Source organism: Plectropomus leopardus, chromosome 3, assembly GCF_008729295.1.
Source record: "Plectropomus leopardus isolate mb chromosome 3, YSFRI_Pleo_2.0, whole genome shotgun sequence".
In the NCBI taxonomy this organism is placed as follows: Eukaryota; Metazoa; Chordata; class Actinopteri; order Perciformes; family Serranidae; genus Plectropomus; species Plectropomus leopardus.
This window is the reverse complement of record NC_056465.1, coordinates 20,370,834-20,397,137: the sequence shown is the minus strand read 5'-3', so window position 1 is coordinate 20,397,137 and position 26,304 is coordinate 20,370,834. Positions and strand designations below refer to the sequence as shown.

Sequence of the window (26,304 nt, the reverse complement as noted above, 5' to 3'; positions counted from 1 at the left end):
AAGCCTCAGAGAGGTTAACCTTTAAGTTGTAATGAGTTTCACCATCTAATGATGTTCACTAATGCACTCTGATTCTGCACTGAGGGGAACAGCTGGGACAGGTATACTCGTAATGAGTAATACAGGATAAATGTGTTGTATATAAAAAGTAATGTAGCATAAAGATGCATTATTTATATTTGGGACTAAACTTCCCTTTAGAGTTGATTCAAGAGTGAAACCCATCTAAAGACATCAGTGTGCAAAATACTCATTTGAAGCTACAAGAGCTGCCAAACACTATCTTCCCATCACTGCCACTCTAATTATTTCAGTAACACCTGATTAGTGATTCTGGCAATTCATCTAAATCTTTGTCATTAATCAGCTTGTAAAGGTTACATGGGGGAATTTTCTTCACAAATTGCAAATGAACATGGCAGCTTAAAGGACAAAGGGGAATTTTTAATTCAAAGGGCAATCTAAAGATTGTTTGGGAGCTATGAATATTTTAGTAACTGAGGAGCGGACAAAATGTTAACACTATCTCTTTAGATGAAATATTACGTTGTTGACTTACGAGTGGAGCCATTCTGTTCTGTTACATAATGAAACATCTGTTAACATATTGCAACACCTGTTGTATGGATGTATATTAAGCCATCAAGGTGAGCTGTGTTTTGCGCCTGATAGACTTCTCTGAGCAAGACTTGAGTAATGAAACACCCGCTTGCCATCGCAGAGAGTCAGCATGACTTCCTCTACCCTCCCTCGTTGCTGCTACCTCATAACCAGGCTCCTCGATCGGCTGGAAACACGGCGAGCACATCAATAATAAAGGCAGTACAGAAAGAGGACCAAAGGGCTTAACAGGTCATATTTCATGAAAAGTTCATGGTGTGACACAGATGGAAGAAGAGACAGAGGGAAATGGTGCTGGGAGGTGTTGCAGACAAAGAGAGCATACTGTCTGGACAAGGCAGGAGGAAGAAATGGGACAGGATATGGTATGATACAGAGGACAGAGAGAGAAAGAGACTTTTGAGAAGAGGATGGGAGTGTGTGTGGGGGAGGGGGGGGTCAATTCATGACAGAAGGGTCACACTTACTGTAGGGCACACACTCATACTGGACCTCCAGGTACTTGTAGGTCCCTGGGCAGGGGTCAGGGAAGACATCTGAACCCGTGATCACAATGCACTGGGTCCGATTGTTGCATCTGAGGGAAAAACAAAGAAACAAATTCAGCAATGATAACGCTTGTTCCTTTACATCCATGTTCCACTGTGAAATCTGACAAGTTGTTATCTTGCTTAAAACAATCTTGGAAACTGACTGCCTTGAAAAAGTAAATATAACTATTATACATTTTTGTTTACTTTATATCTAATTCTTAAGTTAACTTAAAATGTAGCTGTATTTACTTAATTTTGTGAAGTTGTGGAATTACCTTGTTCTAAGTGCTGGCAACTTCTGCAAAACAAGTTAGTCTGGTTTAACTTGACAATCACAAAGAGATTTTAGCCAATTATAAAGTTAGGAGACCTGCAAGTTTAGTTTTGTTAAAACATTTAAGAAAATACAAATAAGATTGATTACTTTGCAACCAGCAGAATCCACATATGTAGCACAGTAAACTTGGTTTAAAAAAAAATAGAGGGATTGATTTTCTTAAACTTTAAAATTAAAATGTGTAGTTATATTTACTTACATTTTTTGAAGGCAATTGGTTTCCTAGATTTTTTAAAAGTAAAATCAACTTTACAGTGTAGCCTTTTGCAGCAACGTTAATAGACAAACACTGAAGCGCATAAATGTTAAAACACACAATTCAAGTGATGCAGAGAAATGTAGAAACACATCTTCAAATTCAAACAAACAAAGTAGGTATTACTATGAGAAATGTTAGCTATATGACTATATACTTCTCACTTAGCACTCATTTATTTCGGCTGTATGTTTGGTGTAAGAGGTCCTTTGTGCGCTGTGCTATTCTGAATATCTTTTACACAAGCTTGGATAATCTGTCTGAATGTGTGCAGGCCAATGAAAGAATCCAAAAGGGCTCTGCAACATTTTTTTTTTCCTCAGTCAATAAAAGGCCAACAGTATATTACATAACCCAGGTTTTTCTGAATGAATCCTGCAGTTTTACACATTTTTTGTTTTTGCTCAGTCTGTTCTTTAAATTGTCCCTGCTAGTTGTGATTGAATAAAATTCAATGTGTGTGTTTGTGTGTGTGTGTGTGTGTGTGTGTGTGTGTATGTGTGACTGAGTCTACCTTCGGGGACTAAATACAAATTTAATTGGGGATGCTTGTCTAAGTGGGGACAAAAGTTGTGTCTCCAATTGGGAAAAATCTGATTTTTAGGTCAGTGATTAGGATTAGGGTAGGGTAATGCAAGTAAACTATAACTGAATATAACTAAATATAAAATGTGGAATTAAATTAATGTACATGAACAGCACAAATGCAACAAATATTAGTGGATGCAAACAAAGAGTTATTCACACCGGACTACAATTGTACAGAGGCCTCATGTGAATTTAGAATTTAACCCCCCCCCCCACACACACATCTGGTGAGGCTCATTTGCACGAAATAAATACAGTCTGTGCTCCACTCAAATGTCCTGATTTATTGATTTGAGCATGCTCGTTCCCTGAATCCGTCAACATGCTGAGTAGCTAGATGAGGCTCTTGAATTTACACCCAAAATGCCATCAAAGGTCTCGTTAATGATTTCTACTACAGTCTTCATGATTCTCAACCTGGAAGAGCAGAAAATACCAAAATACTAATGAAGGCATCCCCTCAAAAAATCAAAATGATCAGAATCAGTTCCATGTTGAAAAAGGTGTGTGATTTACAGTACTTTTTTTTGTTTTTTAAAGACATTATATATATACATCTGTATATACATATATCTATATACATATGTATATACATGTGTATTATATAATGTATGTTTGTGTGTGTGTGTGTGCATGCACTGTCCTTAATATGTAACAAATCACAAATCACACACATTTTGCACAACATAGAATTGATTCTGATTATTTTGATTTTTCTAGGGGGATATATACAGTATATATATATATATATATATATATATATATATATCCCTTAAAAGAAATCAAAATTATCAGTCAGAATCAATCAATACTCACACACATAAATATACAGCATATACACACACACACACACACACACACACACACACACACACACACATATAGTATATAAACATTTTGTTTTCATTTCACCAGCCATGTGTAGCAGTGTCAAAAGTTAATTTCGAGTGCTGCTTTTAACATCTGGAGAGCAGACATCCTAATTGAGGTTGTGGTGTGCTCTGAAGCCCGGGGAATTGCAGGTGACCGCCCTTTCCCTGTACTGAAATCATGATAATGACATCTATACCCCCAGCAAGCCATCTTTGCTACCAAGGGGACTTAAAATTCTATTGGCAATGTGAGGAGCCAGATCAATAACTCTGTTCTGCTGATTTAGCAGGGACCAGAGGTAATATTTGTTTCTTCTTATCATAGACCAGTGAGCCCATTTACAGCAGATCATTGGAAAATGTATTACTGGTTGCTTTGTATTGTGCTTTGGGTTTTGCCTTTGTTTTGGGCCGCTGAGGTAATCACCGCTCTGTGTCCAAATGTTATTAATATAATATTAGGCAGCACGCTGGAACAGTGGAGAGTTGCTTACTGTTGAGGGATGTATAGCGTTGAAAAAACGCACGGGGGGCTGGAAACTGTTTAGGTTTTAGATTGAAACCAACCACATTTTAGCTGCATACCATGAATACATGCAGTGTGTTATGGTTTACAGGACAAAACATTATTCGGCGACTTAAACAAACGGCTCTCGTGTTCAAATAAAAACCCTACTAAAACACAAAAATGACAGAGAGCAGAATAAGCCATTACTTTTTTCTATTTTTTTTTTGCACACAAAAGCAATTCATCTCCCTTTTCTTCTTTTCTATTTCTCCCAATCAGCATGTATGCCAATTAAAATATTTCACACATTTTTTAATAGAAACCCATGTTGATTTCACCAAAAGGAATTTTGCTTTTGGCAGTGTTAAAAGAGTATATTATATCACAGGGCTTTAATGACACATGTTTGTGTCTATATCTGTGTGCGTGCATCTGTGTTAAGTGATGGTCTCAAGGGACATTTCATTTTGTTAATGACCTTCATGTGTGATAACAGATGAGAATATCAGCATATTATATTTGTTTTTATGGAAATGAATTACTGTTTTGGAATTAAAACATGCACCTCATGCTGGGCTTATAATACGCTGCTTGTTTTGCGGGTAATATTTCATGACTCTGCAGCACTTTCCATATATTATATGGTCACTTTGATGATTCTGTCCCCTTGCTCATGCATAAGCATATCATGCAGGGGCAATATAAATTACAGTGCTTTATCTAACAGATTCCAATGAGACTGGGGAAATGACTGCCTGGTTTATATTAGGCATATGAAACAGAATGATATCAAAAATAAAATTCATGGCACTAATGAGACATAGGGATGCCATCTTTTCTCAGGCAAATGTATTAAACAACAGGACATAAGCACTGGGGAAAAAACACCTCATATTTCTTTTGAAACAATGTTGACATAAGTGTTGATAGCTCTTTCTGATATATTGCCCTAATTTTCAAGCTGTGGAGCAGAGGCGCCCTGATCTATGGGATTGTGTGACTCTGATTCCTTCTCATCTGTGAAACCTTGGCATCTCCTGAGACCAATTGAAAATGCCCTAATGACTCCTCCCATGCATAGTCCTAGACCTCAATTTGAGGCAGAGTATGTAATTGAAATTCCTCCTATAAAAAGTTCAGCATTTGGGCCTGCCAGGGCACAGGTCTCAAAGTGCACACTAATTAAATACATGTAAAATATGATATCTCTGACTATCTTTTGATAGTCTGAGGCGATATAGTAATTAATCATGTACATAATGAATATTAAGTCAAAGGAATCTTTTCTCCACTTTCCTCCAGAGTGAAACATTCTATTTCTATAAATACCTTGACTGCTCAACAGGATTTTACTGAAGCAAAAGTGGAAAGAATATTAATTTATTTCATCCTGTAGTGCAAAAGAAAGAATAATTAGCTGGTTGAGAAAGAGCTTAAGCACTTTTCTTTAAAACTATTGTAAGCTACCTTTTTAGGAGGCACATCACCTAGTTATTTGCTAATATGCCATATGTGAAGAGAAATATGCAGTGCCTTATTTACTTATTTTTCAGATATTAAAACAACTATGTCTGACATATCTGTGTCTGAGATTCAACAAAGGGTTTTCCAGTTTAAAAAACAAAATAAAACCTTTCCAGCTCCACACCCTGACTAAATAGTTGGTTTAAAGTAGGGTAAAATCCTAAAGATGTATCCATCCGTCAGTTACTTTATGGTATATTTATTTAAAATTAAACAATAGTCAGAATTTTCTTAGTCAAAAAATAATCCTAAAAAATACTTTTTCTTGAAGTAAGACTAAAAGAAGGGCACGACGGAGCCACTTTCTGCTCTGATTGCCTTCATTTCCCCGACCGGCCTGTTAATCACACTGAAGTATTCCAAATGTAATCCCATCACATCTCTGACCTTTTGGGAGAGGCAGACATCAGTACAATTAGAGTGTCACTGAAAATGCTGCTTGGATTTGATGCAAATCTCCTTTAAAAATGAGCACTCCCTGCTGACAGCAGGAAGGGGTGTGATAAGATGCCAACAAGGTGTAACTGATAGCACTCCTGATACCATGTATCCACATGCAATTTAACCTTTTCCACTGCTGTCATAAAGCATGTCACAGGAATAATTGGACATGAAGATAATGTGCTAAATGAATAATAAATCGCCTTGAGCATGAGGAATTCTACAAACTCTATTTCCACTAACAAACGTAGTAAAAGGCGCTAATTTGCTATAAAGCACATCTGAACCATAAAGACTGTAATCTAGATCTTTTCTTCAGTGATTTATCACCTAGAACATGTAATGCCGTTTTTTTAACAATGCTTTGCTTGGGTGTACTTATTTAACTAGTGTAAATTTTAGCTTACACCAAATCTTATTTACAATTCGTTCATATGCACCGTCCTAATGAAATGTACAAATGTACTGTATTTAGTGAAGTAGACATGCTGGCTGATATTAGCTTATCACAAATACATTGTTATCAGCAAGTATGTCAGCCCATAAAATGATTCAGCACAAAAAAGCCAAACATATGTTTGAACATGAAAAGTTTCATTTTTAGATGGGACACAGTGATGTAGTCACTGAATATCTTTACTGATCCATTTAGCAAAAATGATAGCTCTGTGCAGCCGCATTTAATGTTCAGTGTCAGACATCACTTAATGCATTGTTACAGGTAGAACTGCGACATGACAGGCATAAGATTGATGTTCGGATGTGTTTCGACAAAATAAACTAAATAAATGTGCAGTGCAAGCTGCGTAATGTTTAACTTGCGTATCATAGCTAATCTCTAGAGTCTGTGCAGCAAACAAAGGTATGCTAACCCTAACCTCTCCCCACATTTTCACTTGGGTGCTCATTTTGGACCCTAACGTCATTTGTGGGGCGCTAATTCATATGATACTGAATAAATTTCTTTCAAACATTTAAAATACATAAATAAAATACTATGCACGTAAAACACACAAACAAAAATTAAAGTGAACATACACAACAGATTTTCAATGAGCAACATTCATTTTACATTTCATGTCCGAAAAGTAGTAGGAAGAAGCAAATGCTTGTCCAGTCCTGAATGACTGATTAAATGACACATTCAATGAATATCTGCGGAATTACTTCAACTTATTTTCTCAAATTCAGTCAACTTAAAATTGTTAAGCAGTCTGGACGCTAACTTTTTAAAGTTAAAACAAAAAGTTTTTTTTAACGGTGTATCATTTAGTGGGCAAAAGGCTTGGTTTATCAAGCCAAGAGCTGGTGTTTTATACATTTCATCTGATAAATCAATATACTAAAGAAAAATAATCACTGTGAATAGTCTTGTCTTTACGACTTTGAGTTATTATTTAAAATAGTGTTTTTACTTTGAACCAGCACATCAGTACTGGTGCCAGTCAGAGAGGTCACTCATGATGTGACACGTCATGTGCTGCTCATGTGACACATACACTTTAGACTGAAAGGAAGAGGCTCCTCAGTCGCTGAATCCGAGATTGTTTTGCCCCCGCTGCTCAATTTTCTATCCCTCAACACTCCACAGCATTCAGGAATCCTAAGCAGCCATTTGTAATTCAGAATATAAAAAATAGCTTCAGCAGCGAAAACAATCGCAGTGTAACTGGAGGAGAAAAGCGACATGAGTGAGGGGAGCACATTACAGAAAAAGGCACAATCTACTTCCTGGTGCTCCCAGTTTGAATTTCAATCAAATTAGCGTCTCTTAAACTCAAAGTGACCCGTCTAGCTCCATTTCATCTGAAATGCTGATGAGGTTCATGGCACAATTATCAAGGCAGACATCTCTCAAGAGGCAAGCCTGTTGATAGCAGACAGGCCATTGAAAAATTAAATCATTTCCAGGGCCACAAAATGGCAGCGAAAGAAACAATCTGTTGCAAACAGGACACATGCACACGCGCGCACGCACGCGCACGCGCGCGCACACGCACGCACGCACACACACACACACACACACACACACACACACACACACACACACACACACACACACACACACACACTGGATGTATAATCACCTCCAATATCAGTATATTTAGACCATTTTCTAAGGGGGTGGCCCAATAATGTTTCAGGAAATAGGTCGTTAGAAATTAACCATTAGCATCCTGCTTTCATCTTCAGGTCTGAGCCAATATCCGGGGGACGGCATCCCAGAAACTTGTAATTACTGTCATATGCTTGTGTTTATGTTATATTTACTGGAGCTGCCAATGGTGCTCAACGGGGGGATTCCAGGCTCTTGCAGACTCAGGAGGGCGGCTGTCTGACTCACATCCGTCCATCTCACCTATTGATTTTCAAACCAACAAAAGGTATACTGCCATGCCACTAAAGTCAATGGAAATACTATTGTGACATTCTGCAGGTCTAAATGTGACCTTTATAAGACGGCTGAATGCAATACTAGCACACCCACGCATAAAGCCGAGGCTAGACAGGAATGGTTTAAAAACAACAATGTTAATGTCCCGGAGTGGCAGAGTCAGAGTCCAGATCACGAACTGGCTGAACTCAAAAAAAGGCTGTTAACTTTTGATCCCCTTGCAAGAAGTGCCGTGTCCATAAGAGCAAAGCTGATCGAGACTCAAGACTGAAATTGCTGCTAAAGGTGCATACTAAAAAATGATGTTGAAGGGGTGAATACTTATTCAAACATGTTTTCCATTTCACATTTGCAATTAATTCAGATCAATTTGTAGAGATCTGTTTTCACCTTGACATGAAAGAGTCTTTTTCTGTTGATAAGAAGTAAACACACAAAAAAAGCCAATTTAAAGCTCCTTTGAAACAATAAAACATGAAAACTTCCAAGGAGAGTGTATACTTTTTAATCCATGCTGTATGTGACCCTTTTAAACATGAGCAGAATGCCACGCTATTGGGGACGTTTAATAATGATTTTCGATGTTTGATTCATCTAAAAAATTAATAAACCACGACAGATTCAGTTTTATCTTTAGAAACATTGGCAGGAAAAGAATATATGTTAATCATTGATTGATTAATTGATGTTGTTGTTTCGAACTTGTAAAACATTAAAATTATTATCATTGTCAAATAGGGGTGGGTCATTGGTCACCATTAAAACTGTGCCACAAAAGCCTCTATGCAACCAGAGCGAATGAGACGAGTGACGAGGAGACAACACTGAGTGAGTGAGTGAGCTAACGGAGGCGGAGCTTTTGGGACGCCGCAGCAGTGTGTGTGTATGTGTGTGTGTGTGTCAACTTGCTGTTGAAGAGAAATGAAAGCCAGTGAGTAATGTCGATAGCACTGATACTACAGAAAATTAATATGAAAATTTATGTGTACTGATAATCAATAATTTTGATAACACTGGTGGTGCATGTCATTTTATAGTGGGACATTGATATATATTATCATATAGTAAATTGTCTGGAAACTAAAATGAGTTCATAGATAAAATATGCAGACAGGTGTGGCAGGTGTGTCTTTTTGGGACAAATCCAGCCAATGAAATCCTTGAGAAATCTATTATAACATTGATGCAAAAATTCTATAAAGATCTTATATCACCATAAGGAATCAATGCTCATTAACTTTTCCCACAAGGGTCTAATACATCCAGAAATGTGAAAGTGACAGCTACAACAGTAAAAGAGGTACTGCAAATACTGCCAAACTGATGTTGCTCCACTGACAGAAGCCTCAACAGAATTGGTCCACCCCACTGATGACTCCATGGCTTTGGCCTTGGTCATTTCACCACTTTTTAATATGCAAAAAAAATATTTAATATATATGACTTCATTCCACAAATGCTATTTATTATTATAAGTAGTTGGCTGGAGAGGATCACTGATGACAGCTTGTACACTTTTAAATTTAGCCCATCGTCACCAATATAGTGTTGAGTAGAGAGCAGTTTCATGGCTCATGAACTTGTGCACACCCCGAGCTGAATCTGGATCTTTATGAAATCTTAATCTCCTGTGCTTTAAATAAACACTAACACTGTATGTACAGAGAGGAAGAACAAGGCAGTGTGCTGTCAGGCGGCAGCAATGGAGCTCCTCGGAGAGCCTCGCAAGCAGTCCTGTCACTGATATAAATAGTGTAAGCAGCATCATTTAGTCTCCAGAAGTGCCTCGCATTTATTGACAATTGCATGCTAATATTCATGGGGTCATTTCAACATTACAAGTCAGCTGTTAACAACCCCATTAAATTAATAACATTTGTAAAAATCTGTCACATTCGAGCTGATGACATCATTACAAATTAAAAACATGCAAATACCCGATTGTGAACGGCAATGATCGTTTTAATGATAATTATTAACTAACTAGCTGTCCTCTAATCCCACTAATGAATTTCACGTCGTCGGTTAGAGAGCCATCTGCTTTGATCATCCTTGTCAATGATTGGCTGCTTGGAAAACCCACGATCCACAGGAGCGGCAGGACCCAGCCATGTCATGTTACAGTAATCAATGACCTTGTTATCGAATACTTCCAATGAAGCTCATTAGTCAAGAAAAAAAAAAAAATCAATAGATGTAAGCCACTTGTTCAAACTGAATATCTTAATATGTTCTTTTTGTGAAAATGATTAGTCAAGATGTGTCATTGTCATCTTTACTGCTCCTCAAGCTACTGTGATAAGGACCGGTAGTCAGATTTAAATCAATAAAAAAGTGAGTGCATGTACAGCTAAATTTATTATAAAATAATATCCAAATGCATTTAAATTACAGTTTTAATCTAAAAGACACTATCTGTGTGGTAGGAATGTGTTGTGGTTGCAATCGTTATCATTATCATCAGTGCAGAGGAGGAAATGTAATTATTAAGAACTAAAATCCTGAAAAGAAGGACATAAAACCTCGCTGAATATTATTATCAATGAATTAATTATTTCAAACTGTACTGCCATGCAGTTTCACATCTGCTGGGGAGGTGTCCACGTGAAAAATTCCTGTACAGATTATCACCCACTTGAGTCGACTAATTGCTTGCAGCTGAATGTTCTAATTGAGCCACAACCGTCCTAAGGCTATTTTCATAAAATCATTGTGCTCATGAATATAATATGCCAGCCAGATATAAAAACAACTTGGAGTGCCAACAGGATCTATCAAACTCAGCGAAGCCTCAATCCAATTCTCCACACTTCAGGACCGCATTCATTTCAGATGTTTAAAAGTGAACACAGTTTTCCACACAAGTGCTAATGTGATTTTTCCCCCACACACTTAAATTAGCCGGCCAGGGTAATTATGGCAACAAATAATTTTGGCTCTTCAATCCTCTCCTGATGGAGACTGTACAGTAGGAAATACTATTTTCTTTCCATACACACTGTGTGCAGTGTGTTGCCCCACATATGGAACATCTCAGCTGGGTTAGCCTCGGCTGGAGCCAGAGCACACACCAGAGTTTTGACTTGCAGAGAAGTGAAGGGCTCAGACCTTGAAACAAACATTGCATTCCAAATAGGCAAAAAAAAAAAAAACACCACATTTCTGGTTTGAGGATAATTATTTTTGGCAGCAGAGGCATTACATTTGCTTCCTATTTTAGTCTATTTCTGTAAATAAATGGACAAGAGATAAAAAATCACTAATTAGTCCCATATGCACTCTTGGGCGTTTGTCAAGCTGTCCTTGAATCTATTTTCATGGCAGTGGACTGTTTTAAGTTTCTGCACTGATTATGCTGCCTCTATCATATAGACCTAAATAGGAATTAATCTGAAAAATCTATGGCTCATTTTCACATAAACAATAGCATAAATCTCACACTTTCGTTGGTGATATATCTCACAAGAACTTTCACACTGACAAAGGAATTATATATGTATGCCACTTTATGTAAATATATGCCAGTCACTTTTTTTTTTTACATCATTTGATCTCTTTTGGATTTCTCCCTGTGCTCTCAGATCTTGCGAGGTTCTTTATGTGTGATTTTTGAACCCACGCGTCTGACAGACACCCTTTATATCACAGGACTTTTTCTTAGAACGCTCATATTTCCCTCTTTGCTCTGAGTACAATGGCTCAGCAGTGACATTGAAATGCTAAAAACACATTTAAAATAACATCTGAACTACGGCCTCTGGCACACTCAGGATATGCATATGAGAAATGAACCGGAGTCGTCTGTAATCGCTGGTTGAGAGCGTTTCTGCGAGACTGTTTGGGGTTTGTTGTCAGGTGGCTCCTGCTGGGTCGGAATTTGTGCTTCAGTGGACTGTTTTTGTACGCGCAAGGCCGAGGGCAGCGCAACACAGGGCCACAAGCGGGGAGCGGGCGTGCTGCAGCCTTTCAAGACAGACAATGTGAGTCAGCTATCTGACTTCATCAAATAGGGCTTGACAATAAACCCCCTGAATACAAGGGCTCCACTGTTTTATTTCATTATTTTTTTATTTCCCAAGGTGGCTTGCTAGAGTTGCTGACGGCCTCATACCGTCCAATTGCTCTCTCTGTGGCACTCATATGTCATTCCATCCCGTGCACTTTGGCTCAGATGGCATCCCTATGTGACAACTGGTCTCATGTATAAGGTCTCATCTATACGGTGTTACCCGTGGAACCCCAGTGAGTTGAGTGTGTGTGTGCAAGTCCATGCACCTCCGTGGGTTTGTTTTCCACAATAAATCATCCTTCTTTGAGCATGAGTGATAGCTACAGAGACAGTGGTTTTAAAATGTGGGACATCTCTCTGGTCAGTGATCAGTCTGTAAATCGGGACTGCCAAGAGCCCGCCCTTAATCTGACCAACAGGAATTACCAAAGGGAAAACACAGAAAAACAGTATCTTAAAATTGAAGAAAATGCCAGCGATGGAGAAAGAATTCAGATCATTTACTAAAATAAAAACAGTAATGCAACATTATTAAATACTCCATTACAAGTAAAAGTGTGCAACTGACATTTTACTACAATATTAAGTAATCTAAGTATCAAATTTAAATGTAGTCACCTGCAAATTTCCTTTTTTATTCTTCCTTTATGCAGCGTTCCCACAAATTTTATGGACTAAATTTCAAAACTTTTCCATGACTTTTCAGGGAACCCCCTTTTTTTTCTTGCACAGCTTGCCTGGCAGATTTAAACTCTTTTCAAACATAATTTCAAATAGCTGTCATACATGAAAGAAAGGAATGCAGGGAGAAAATGAAATGTGACAAAAAAAAATGTTGTCACACATCAATGAATAATAGTTATGTTATGTTGACAACTGCAGAAAAAATTACGTTACCACAGAATGGAAAATACTGGAAATTTCTTGACTTGAAAAAAAGTTTTCCATGACTGTGAAAACCCCAAATATATCATTACACATTAGCATTTATTCATTTCTATGTAAGCATTACTTTAATTTTGTAGTTTCTTAAGTTGTCAAGCATTTTATAAACAATTCTTTACACTGCTAGGTAGTTTCATTTCTCACTGATTACATGTTAGGTAATTAAAATCTAAATACTAAAATGATTTAGAGCTGCTAAATGATTGTTGTATAGGAAAAAATAAAATACTTGTTACTAAATTGTAGTGGAGTAAAAGTTAAAGTAGAAGCACCCAGAACTGCACTTATAGACAGTATTTGAGAGAATGAACTTTGAATTCTCTGAATTTTAAGCACATTTTGCACTGAACTATCCGCTGCAGGTAAATAATGATTATGCATTTAGAATCCAAATATTTAAGATTATTAAAAAAAATGCTTTCTACATTTTTTGCAGTAAACAAGGCAATGTCTAAAATGTTTTCCTCAATGTTTTATCCACTAAAAAAAAGCTAAAGAACTTTTTATATCAAGAGTCAGAGGGTATGTTTATGCTGCTGGCAAACAGCCATCAGTTTTTGGTGGCCAAAGTTGAGTTGCTGGATAATAATATTTTCTGATTGGAATGACAACATATTTATTTATTATCAAAATATAGCTAGATATATTTTGATATATTTTATGTAATGCAGACTTGTTTTCCTCTCTTCTCACACACACACACACACACACACACACACACACACACACACACACACACACACACACTAACACAAACAATTAACCTTACATTAAATGGATTTGGCTGAGAGCAAGCGTCTCAGCTTCACTAATAAAACAAACCAAAGCTAACAGTGATAGACTAATGTTAGTATACTCAATTTAGAATGCACATTTGCAAGGTAATGTATTCAACAGACTAAATTACAATAGACAGAATAATTACCTCCTCCAAGCCGGATCAGATCTGCAGTTTGTCAGTCATGTCAAATCAGGAGTGACTTAAAATAGCTCTTTGTTTTTGGTAATGTTATCGAAAGGTTAATTTGTAGTGTTGATATTTCTGAAAAAGGTTTAGGGTGTGTGTTCTGTGTTTATTGCTTTGCACTCTCACACTCTTTTTTTTTTTAATCTGCTCTTTCCTATTTATCAGCCCTACCTCACCTCCCAAGTTCTGGTGAAGTTTCTTAATTCTCTTTCGCTCGGCTTCAGTTGTCTCACTAGTTGCTAACATTAATATCTTGCAGGTTATTGATGCTGACAGGCTACTGTTGCCTTTTTTCTGTTTTTTTTTCTCCACGCTTACATTCAGTTTTGCTATATTCGATGGAGTAAATCAATCCGACGACAGATGTGTTATTCTCCTTGGCGGAAGATTTTACTCCAAAGGTAAGAGATGCAGAGGAGTTTTTGAGCACGGGAAAAATGGATGCCAACAGGGGCAACCAGACAAAATGAAATGGTTGACAGCAGTCCATATCTGGCTGCTCAGGGCAGCTAGGCAACCATTACTGTTGAGCCCTGTCAATTATTTTCTAAGAGTCCTGTAACTTTGGCAGATACCTCATTTGTAATACTTTTCTTTTCAGTAGATGTCGGCAGTTTTACCTTTGTGACATGATCTTGTAGGCATCTGGAAGATAGCAGTTGATATTCTCCATCTGGAAAGGGTCGGCGTCACAGATCTTGTCATCTGTTCGGCCATAGTTGGCACTTTCGATCATTATGACATCACTTCCTGGACACCTCAGATCGATGGGGTAACCCTCACAAGACAGCTCTCTCCGTACTAAGCCAAATGGCAGGGCGGCTCGACTAAACCCTGAGGGAGAGAAGAGAGAGAGAAAGAGCTCTATCAGTGAAAATCGAAGGGAGATGTGTAGTCGGGCTGACACAGAGGGAGACGGCATGAAAGACGGCAGGATATCAGAGCTAGATGTGCTGGAAATACACAAGAGCAGCAGTTCTGTGCATTCCTTTTTATTTAAAAGCAACTGTTTAGAGAGATGAATCACGCTGATATGTGGATAGTGAACCTTGGATTGGACCTCTAGGCTGACAAACATACATCAGTATATTGAGTGAACATTTCAGATCTCAACCGCACCAGTGGGCTAATGGTGTTAGTATATCATCCCCGTGCCTAACTAGTCCTGAAGAAAATCGATAATTGTCATTAAAGTCTAGTTTGTCAGCTAAAATGTCTGGAGGATTGTAACCTCTTACGCCTGTCTATGTATAGTAAGAACACAGATACAGCACTAACAACAAACCCAACAGCTGGTACGATGGTAAAAAAAATATACACAGAAATTCATTTTAAATTGCTTTTTAGTTTGTCTGCCACCAACTTTTCCTCTTTGTCATACTGCTTAAATGTGTTTCATTTCAGTTGGGAACATGCTACCATCAAACAGTCCATCACTATAGACTTGTGGTTTACTTGCAAAGCTCATTTTTCTATCCAAAGTTAAAAAGTACAACAAGCATCTGTAGAACATGAGTGTAATTTAATCCACTTTGCAGCGCTGACAATCGAAGGGCGGGCTATTGAGAGGCTGGGAAAAAAAAAAGAAAAGTTCCGCGTGTGTGTATCTGTCAGGGAGGGTGTGGGGGTAGGAAAATAGAAAAGAAATCAATATTGTGGCTTTCTGCTCTGCAAATGTGAACAATGCCAAAAGCCATACTTAAACTAAAAGTGAACTACATGCATAAACTATAGCAACCCAAATATGGGGTATTTTTGGTCAGAGCAGCTTTCTACGGCTGTGATATGCGAAGTATTAGAGGAGAGTGGCATAGAGCTCAAAAAGATTGCCAGCTGCCCCTCTGTGGACTCTGACTAAACCACTGGCAGCCCTGAATAATAACTACAGCCAGTGTGCGGTGCTGACTCTGTCGCCTCTTTGAGCCTTTAAATAATGGTGTTACCTGCAACTCGGATGATGGCTATGTTGTTAGTGTCTCCAAAGCCTCTATTTCCCTAATGAGGTTTGGTTCACAGTCACAAGAGAAAGAAGAAGAGGAAAAAAAAAGTGTCTTTACTACTTCTCATGCACTAATTTGTTTGGCACCTGGACAAGTCAGAGCGATCCATATGTGCAGTTGTTTATAATTACAAAGCCCTTTTTCTTTTCATGAGTCATCCTTTGAGATGTTCTTTGTGTGGCAACGGTTTACTTAAAGCCACTGACTTCAGCTCTGCTAAATTGGCCTGGAAAGGCCGAGTTCATTTTACCCTATTGGATGCTTCATCAATTAACTACCAATATAATTATCTTTGTCTGATTAAATGCTATGCTATAATGGCAGGAGATTAGCATTCTGTATTGTGCCCCTCGCCAAAGAAATACAACTGTGGTATTTTACAAAGGAAGATAAATGTCAGTTTGTATTGCCTGATCCTCCGTTTGTGCAGCAATCAGGTGAAAGTCCTACTAAAGAGCTCAGGGTAAACAAAGGATATATTTGTATGGAGGAGCGCAGCTTGCCCATCTAACCTCCAGAAGACTTTATTTGTTTGGGAGCATACAATCATCAGGGAAGGATCTTTTTTCCTCTACTTGCTCTTTCTGACAGCAAAGTTTCTCATGTGACCAATAGGCATGAAAAAGTAAAGGCTTTCAAATATGATAGGTTTCAGCCATATTTCATTTTTGCAGCCCCTTTTCTCTCTGGAGTCAAAAAGAAACGCTTAAGGTGATAAACAATTTATCAGAGATGTTGGCTTGAGAGAAAAAGCCCAAGTGGGGGAGGAAAAAAAAAAAAGAAACGGTGTGTTAGGAACAGGACTTGACAGCCAATCTTGAGTTCGTGTCAATGCACTTCAGCAGAGCTCCATCAAAAATCAGCAGTGCAGTGTGTAGTAACGATAAGAACATATGTAAAACATCAGTCAATGCCACACTAAAATTTCTATACTTAAAACATGACATGAAAGCAGAAAATTCAGATTGGATCTATCCACTGCTTTTCTCTCAACAGCTATCATGATGCAAAGCTTTTCAAATATATATATGATGTGGAATTCAAAAGCCTTTATGATTGATACCACAGCAGAAAAAAAAATGTATTTCTTTCTATAAAATAGAGTACTTGTCTTACTTTCGAGGTCAAACACACTTTACATGGAGCCGTTGGGCAGCAGTTACGTATGGCTGCGTGGGATACTTTACCTTGCACTGGCCTATTTTGTGGCTGGAAGTGAGCTGGTTCTTTGGCCATGTGCAAGACTTGTGAGTTTGATCTCCAAATCCACAGCCAAACCCACTGATGCTCCCTGTACCAGGAACACTGTTATAATACTTAAATTCCTCCTCAGAGCCTTTACAATCTCAGCTTCTGGTTTTATGATTTAGAACCGATGCAGTCTCTCAACTTAAGTAGGAAAACAGAGACCGGAGCAACGAGGAGATAAATGTGTGCTTGAGAATGCTCTAAGACTCCTACTGAAACGCACTAGCAACTTCTCAGCCACGCTGATGACAGGGCCCTGTAATAACGGTACATTTTCGTGTTCAAATCTCTGGAAATCAAACCAAATTGCCGTCCTCTAAGCGCACTTTATTCGCCAGCTAGGTTTGTGCATCATTGACCAGAAGCATGATCGTAAACAACCTCCAAAAGCCTCTCTCCATTGATTAGGCCTGAGGCTGAACTACTTTTCACCCTGGTGTCGGGTGGTATTTTTGGTACATGGGGAGATGAGTGACAGAGACAAATCTATACAGGGACATCCAATAGTCCAGCACACAATGGATGCAAGTCCCTGCTCTAATGTCTACTCTTAAATCAGCAGTGCATGGGTGTTTTCTTTCATGTTTTGCACAATTTATTTAAGTTGGAAGATTTCTCACAAAATAATTTCTCTTGAAATTTAGAATTTCACAATGTGGTGGTGTGATCCAGAAAAAAAATTTGATGATGATGATGATAATAATAATAATAATAAAAAATAGGGACATCCAATAGTCCAGCACACAATGGATGCAAGTCCCTGCTCTAATGTCTACTCTTAAATCAGCAGTGCATGGGTGTTTTCTTTCATGTTTTGCACAATTTATTTGAAGGACAGCAATAACACCACTTGATAATTAATTTGAAGCGACGATGTTATCATTATTATTATTATTATTATAATGATAAAAGAAACCCTCTTGCTCAGTTTTCATACAGATATTATGAAGACAGCATAACACCATTGATCATTCTTTGACGCGACGATGCATTGCAGTTACAACAGAATAATATGATCACAGTGAATCTAACATAAACACAGCACAATGCCTCACAATGTCTCACTTAACTAAAGAAATTCATTATTCAAATGAGCTAGAAAAGTAATCATTATTTTGCTCATGAGGTCATTTGCATAATCATTCAGGGAATGCATGATATGAAAATTATTTACTTTCCATATGGTAAGAGTAATCCGTGTCAAGAATATCAATATGTGCTGGATGTTTAAATACTGATTATATTAGGAATTATTTTTCCTGTGCACTCATCCTCAGAAATCTTCTAAAATCACATCTACAGAGATCTTAACAGTTTATTGGAGTGCCACAAGAGCACTTGTTGCTGTATTGTGTTCCTTTCTAGAAAAAGAAGAAGGGTTCTGAGCGAACGAAATGGCGCCACACGTAGCGCAAACCACTGATGCATGGGCGCAAAAACAGAACCACATGACTGTAACCGAGAAGATTTTTTACTTGTGTTCATTTCAGGTTGTCACACAAATACACACAGACTCAAAGGGAAACTCGGCACCCTGCTCTTCGCAGGTAGCACACACTTCAGACACCTCCTTGAAATATGAGATGTTATTTTACTACCTTTGATGTTACGTTCACTCTGTGATAGTGCATCCAAAGCTACAACAAGGGCTGGAAATAGAGATGCCAATCAGTCAAAAAAATAATAATTATAGAAAGGAGGAGTTAAATATTATGTGCACTAATTACATGCCAGGGAGCAAAGGATCAAGGCATAGTCAATAAATATTGTGTGGAAAGCTCAATCTAGTGGCCATGGCAACGTGGAGCCGCAGAGACATCACTGGTCAGATCCTTATCATGGCCATGCTGACACTAATCAAGCATTCTGGTCACCAATCACAGCCACCACCACCACCACCACTAGAAAAGCTTTTCAATTCCTCTTCATCAGCTATGTAGTCAGCATTGAGCTGAGCAATGATCAGTGCCATTGCATGACAACAAAGCGTGCAGTTGAAGCCCTATTCTTTCTTTCCACCCACAGACTGAAATTACACGATAAGCCTTGAAAAATACTGCATATTTTACAAGCAACAAATTGGAGCCAATTTTTGTTTAGTCTGCTAGAAAACAGCTATTTGGTTTCTTTAAAGCAGATGATTGCTCAACCTCTTGACATGTGCTTATTGTACACACTGTTATCACATGCTAGTAATTGGCATTGATTGGTGCACAGGACCTCTATTTCCATGGGTTATAACACTTTATTACAGCAATGAGGAACATCTATTTAAAGCTTCCCAGTCTGGCATTTACCACCATGTGTAACCTTCGCATTACATTAGGCCTGGTCAGAATCTGCAGCGGAAGAACTGCGAGAAACTCCCGAACGTAAAGTGGACCCATTATGCGCTGTCTCTTTGGTGCTGTAATGTTTTAATTCATTTTTTTTTTTCTCCACAGATGAGCCAAATCAATTGGAAAGTGACCATCTGGTAGGATATGAGTGTCACTGAAGCAGAGGTAATGAACAAAATGTCTTCCTATTTCACACAAACGAGGAGTCATTAGGATCCTCATCAGCCATGTAGGGACCCTCTCCTATGAAGTCCCATGAATCTACACATTAGCATGATCAAACCCAAAGCGACACACAGTACATGCTACTGACATAAATGGAGAGTGTACACAGATAAAATGCAGCTTCTGAAACAGCCGTATGTTTAATGAGGGCAACAAACTTGAGTCTTTCTCAATTAAATAAAAGTATTCCACCATTGCTTAGCGCTGATTATGCAGCATAAATGCAATGACAGATGAGCTATTCTGCTTTTCATCAGGACTATCTTGCCTCCAGTAAATGGTTTTCATATTAAAATGACCCTTTGTAACTTGAGTTACACATGCTTCCAGAGTTAGTCCAGGAGCAAAGCAGAGGCTGATCAAAAGGCCCATTCAGCCACTCACGCTGCCATCATTGTGGCCAGAGCACAAAAGAGGTCTCCAGATTATTTTGATGTGAAACCAGATAATTTTTCTGTCCAGCGCCACTGAGAAAAGTGACGGGGACGCTCCCAACGCTTGTCGTCTACTGTTAACGCAGCCCTTTGATTCTACTCGCTCGTTCTGACAAGAGCTAAACAGCTGCTTGTAAATGAGCTAGCATCTCCGTTTGGCCCCGCCATTATTCTGCACTCCTGAGCCGACAAGGTCGCTTGCTGGGGGGATTTGGGGTGAAAGGAAAGTGTGGCCTATAGCATTAGCTTGGAGCCACAGGAAACGCAGCTTGAGTCCTCCAGGTTTTGCCACCCCACCCCTTCCCCACGTCTCTCTATGGTACAAGCAAAGGAAGTCTGTGAGGGAAAAGAAACCTTTAAGTCAAGACTCTTCCCACAGTGCTGATTCTATAATCCAGAGATATCCTTTACAACAGCATGTATTCTTAAGAAGTCAGGTCCACACAGAGGAGGAGAAGAAAGAAAATATTGCATATATCCTGCAAACAGCAGGGTATGAGGTAGACTGCTGACTTTGTGTGGCCATTCTAAAAAAAAAAATTACACTACTGCTTTGACAGATATTATTCTTTTGAATTTCTTAACATTAACTTAAACTCAAGACTGCGTCTCTATTTTTTTTTCTCCGTGTCGTGTGTTGAAAGCTGATGTCATTTTTTTGGGCATGGCTAACAGCAAGCGACAGTCACTTATGTCGAGGTTTTTTCTCCTCTGTAATTCAGCCCGTAACATCTGTAGATTATTAAACTCTTTGACAACTGATGTTGAAGCGATGACTTATGTGGCACCGATTACACTGACACGACATCTTAGCTCATATTTATATCAGAGATGATCAGTGAGAAGCCAAAGCTATTCTGTAGGGGGAAAAACCATTGATTTTTCTGTTCTTATTTCATCCGTCCATTAGCACGACGCACGGTGCCAGACTGAAAAAAAAAAGGAATGTGCACAAAGCCATAGTGGTGTTGCCTAAAAAAATAAAAGAAATATTGATCTGAATCCATTAACAAAAAAGAAATACAGTATATAAGAAAAAAAGGTCCCATATCACATTGTGTATTGTCAAAATATGTGGAACGCAGGGTAATGTCAGGTCTTTGAAACTGACTTGCACAGAGAGAGGCAGACAGGAACAGAGAGAGATATTGGGAGAAGAAGAAGAGGCAAAGAGCAGCAGGGGAATGAGCATTCCAACCTCATTTGTATTCTCCACCATCCAATTCACTCCAGTTCATTTACATCTCCGCTACTTCCATAGCAACAGCAGGGGGGCTATCAGGAGCATCTTTGATATAGGTACATGACTCTGAAAAAGATCTTGTCATTTCTCTCTGAATAGACGCCATGAAAAAAGACTCAGATTTTTTCCCTCCTTTTGCTGTTAAAGTGGGCTTCTTTAAGCAGAAATTTACCCTGTCACAGACTTTTTTTCAACATTAACTCCTCAGCCTAAACCAGCAGTTGTAAGCCTGTACAGGAAATGCCATCACTGCACGGGAAGGAAATATGATCCTGTAGCTTAGTGCTTGATGATTTTACTGTGTTCACAAAAAAACATGGACACCATCAAAGTCTGGTATAGCCAAGAAAGGTTTATGTTTTTTCTCTCTAATCCGGAAGAATTTGAACAAATACCAGGCATCAAGTGTTGCCGCCAGACAAAATGAAAACGCACTGCACCAGCAGGAAAACACAGCCTCATCAAATTCCATGTACACTTGTATGTAAATCAACCTTAAGGCCTAATTAAGCTCTATGGGGCTCATCAAGGTCATAAATCCCCTTTTTTCATAATGCATTATTGACTTCACATCATCTGCACATGTCGGCTGACTGCACTCGCACAAGCACACAATGTCATCTCACTGTCTAATATCGGATAGCCCTGGGGCCAGGCGGTGTGTGTGTGTGTGTATTTGTGTGAGACTGAAGGGGGGGTGATGCTTTTTAGGTCACACAAAAAAGCAAGGACATCTTCTGGTAATGAAATGGCTGCGATGACCATCAAACAGTAAATTTTGTCCCATAGTTCTTAACAAATGGCCACTGGTAGATTTGAGCTTCAAATTACAATACATTTTAAGGTTTTCAAGGAGAAGTCAAGGCTGTTGTTTTAATGCCCGTTTTATTAAGACCATGTTGAGGTACATTTGGTTTAATTTAGGGCTGGGACAGACTCTAGATATCTCTCAGATTTGGGATATTGTAATATCGCAAGTGTTGTGTTTTCCTAATTTTAAAGGCTGCATTACAGTAAAGTAATGTATTTTTCTGAACTTACCAGACTGTTCTTGCTTTTCTATTGTTATTTATTTTTACCCAATTAGTTAATATATACACATTACTGATGATTATGATCAAATTGCATTGTGCAAATATTTTGTGAAAGCATCAAAAGTCAACCCTACAATATTACTGCAAAGTATTCGGTCGAAAATACCGTAGTATTTGGTTTTCTTCAAGCGAAAAATAAAGCCTGTGCCGATTTGCCAAAAATTGCAGATCATTGAAAAGCCACTTAATGTTTGCTCCACAACAGAGTAAATCCCCATAGACCAGCATGTTAAAATGTGCAATTTTACAGGAGAAATAAACATGTTTACAGCCTGATAAAAAACAGTTTTAGTCTCTCTTGCTAATTTTTTGATAACTGTACAGGGGAAGATTTAATTTTTTTTTTTTTATAACACACAGACACAGACAGAGTTATGCATATCTAAGGGCGGGGCCACTTTGAGTGACAGGCTGCAAGGTGTCGAAACAGTCTGTGAGTCAGATCCATCCCTCTCTCCTCCACAGCTCCACCCTCTTGTTCAAATATGTTTACTTTTGGCTCCAAAAAAAAACCAAGATGACAATGGCTGAAATGCTCAACTCAAGGCTTCAAAACAGCAGGTAGCTACGTCCATTATTTATACAGTCAATGGTTTCATCATATCACCCTAGTTCAATTCTAAAAAAAAAAAAAAAAAAAAAAAACAGATTGTAAATTAAGAAATAATACAGAAATTAACCTTAGATTTGATATTGAGCAGATTGAAAGTGAGCTGAGTGCTCTTTAGATGTGTTTTCTTTGATTAGTAGTGGACTGCTTCTATGACTCACTGCTGAGGAGAACTGATATAGTGCAGTCCTGCTAAGAGTCACGACGCCTTTTACTGGCAGCCAGCTCTTTGGACCTCATTACTCAGCTTATCAGTGACAAAATCTCAGATAGAAGAAGATATCAAATGATCCAGAGTTTCAAAACGAAAGCATGTGTGTCTGATTTTTTTTTTTTTTTTTTGCCAAAGACCTTTCACACTGGATTTGCCATGTGTTTGCAGCTCTTCCTTTGGTCTATATTATATCCACAGTTTCCATTACAAATGATGAAAAAGAAATGGACTCAGATACATTGGGTAGACTTTCTTTGCTCCAATGAAGCGTTTGATGCTCCTCGATTCAATAAGGAAGCATTTCCCAATGGGTCACCAGTGGCTGTACACACAAATGAGAAGGGTCCATCTGCTTGGTTTGCATTCCCAAAGTGCACTTCCTCAAGCAGACCACAGCAGTGGTTCCTCTTCCCAGGACTCGGCTCTCATGTGTATGCATTTGTGCCACATTATTCAGCCACTGCTTCAACTGACCCCCACCTGGCATTTAAATTCCCTGACCAACCGGGTAGTCATGCCCTGATGACACGACTGCTGCTCCAACTGAATTCTTTATGCAGTTCTTATTCAGACTAGACTGCAGACTTGCCGGCTTCTGGGCTAGGTGGATTGTTATGTGACACAATGCTATTTTACTCAGATACACCAGCCTCCGAGGCTTTTGTCTCCTCACTGGACTCACTCAAGGTTGAGCACATATGCTGCACACCTACTTCTCCTCTGACACAAAGGAAACAATAGTATTGGTTTATTTATTTTGATGAAGGGATTCCTTTGTTTTTAATCAAGAGACTATTATCTTTAGATTTCCTGTGGTTCAAGGATTCCATCTCTTAATACTTGAGGAGGAAGCTGGCCAAGCAAAAATTGAATTTTACTCTTGTTTCAATTCATCAAGGATTTATTGGCTGCTATTCATTATAATCCAGACGCTTATTATTATCTTGATGACCTTCCATCTCATATGTACTTTTTCCTTCCAGTGAGCTGATTGTTATACCATTCAAAAGAAGGTTCCCCCCAACAATTTTTATTAGAAACTTTCAGATTTGGATTAACCTCATTTGAATCAAGTCCACAGACTAAGCCTGCTTCACTCCTCCATCTGTTTCCAGCCCTCACATGTCACAGCAGGGGCACTTTGAAGTTCTCATTTAAGGATTTATCAGATGTCTCTCATGCTTATCGGCCTTAATTATTGCTTGCTGGCTATTTAAAAATAATTTGGGGACACACTGTGTGTGTGTGTGTGTGTGTGTGTGTGTGTGTGTGTGTGTGATGGAAATTAGGGTACAAGAGCAACTATTAAGTAAGAGGCAATGGTCCAGCTGAGCTGAGTCACTATTATAACAGACGCCCCTATATACTAACAGGAGCTGATTTAAAATGACTTATATAATTTGATATTGATTTGTGAAATCTTCAGAGGGGTAATCTGTCTTTGATGACTATTTTCTTCAGCCCGTCATTTACTTAGGAGCAGGGGCCCAAGCCCTTGACATATGGACACACTCGGGGGTCATTATGACTCATAAGGTCAAAAGCCGAGTCACACACGGTCAAGTTGCAGCGATCTAACAAGAGCACAAATGGCCCGAGCGGATGTTTGACAGCGAGAGAGCCCGCACTTCATGACTTCAAATGAGTAAATGGGGCAAAGAGCTAACACAATGCTATTATTGTCACACTGCATATTTTAGCAGCCTGGCTTTGGTTACTTTTGGACAATCTTCACCACAATGAAAAGGCTATAAGAAGTTTGAACAAAAAGAGGAAAATACTGAATGTACCAGTGAAACTCTGGAAGTTAACAAGCTTCATAAATGGGCACTTAGAGTTCCTTCAAAAGGCACTGGTTCTAAATCCTTTATATTTATGGGCGTAGTTTCACCACCCCTCGTTTACAGGAGCCTCTTCAGGATTTATAGCTGCTCTAAATCAGGACTGAAAGCAAGAGGACAAAGAGGATTCCACTAAGGGCAAGCAGGGATATCTTGCATCTGACTCTTGAGCATGAACTGTAAAATCTGTGAAATCTTAAGCCTTTGGATATATTATGTTCTCTTAACAGAATCTGTCATTACTAGCTCTGCAATCAGTTTTCATTGCACGACATCCAAGCCATAACCACACTTTCCTGTGCTTCAGTGAACATGCCTTTCAACAGCATCCGCACAATGAAAACGTGATTACATACCCCTTGAACACCTGCAGATTGTTGTTGTTTACATTATAGGTATTTCGGCTGATATGGGATGGAAAACTCACAGGCATGAGTCAATGGTTTCATAAATAGCAGTTCTCACAAGACCACTTCAATGCATTCATCCCTTGGTTGCTGTGGTTGCTCAAATCAGTCATCATCAGGACGGTGCAGAGGGACTAAATTGCTCACATTTATAAAAACATGTAATTCTCAGTATGACGCGGCATGCATGGTAACAGTTCGTTCCCAACACTCTGCATCAGTCTCTAATTCACAGAAAAAGCTGAGGAAGTGAATATTGCAGCACTGCACTCTGTGTGACCTGAATGCTGCAGTCTAATCACCTTAAAATTCCACAGTATTACAGTAGCAAACAGGAAACCAAGCTACATTTGCCCTCTGACCGGCTGAGCTGGCTCATTTGTCTGGCGGCAAGTGTACATGCTGGTTCCCGTTTGAAATACCATCTACGCTGGATAATCAAAAACATTCTCCTCATCTGCCCCTTCCAGACAGCACTTCATCAGCAGTCCTTGCGTGAGGTCTGTCTGCAGTCCTTGATGTCCACTACACAGGCTCTAGCAACATAAAAATATTACAGAACCAAAGAGCCTGTGCTATTTCTGTTATCACACGAGTGTTTTTCTCATGCCTTTTGTGCTACATATACCAAACCTTTAAAATCTGATCCTGCA

At 38.7% G+C, this 26,304-nt stretch overlaps 1 protein-coding gene across 10 annotated transcripts in view; it reads right to left on the bottom strand.

Annotated features, from left to right (window-relative positions):
- The window catches only part of adgrl2a (adhesion G protein-coupled receptor L2a), a 107,342-nt gene that overhangs the window by 45,642 nt on the left and 35,396 nt on the right, over nt 1-26,304 (bottom strand). For all 10 annotated transcript variants that reach the window (XM_042516159.1, XM_042516172.1, XM_042516186.1 and 7 more), the window contains exons 3-4: nt 14,617-14,830; nt 1,089-1,198 (exon numbers count right to left, since the gene is read on the bottom strand). In XM_042516159.1, the coding sequence (XP_042372093.1) occupies nt 1,089-1,198; nt 14,617-14,830 (324 nt within the window). The remainder of the gene's footprint in view (nt 1-1,088; nt 1,199-14,616; nt 14,831-26,304) is intronic.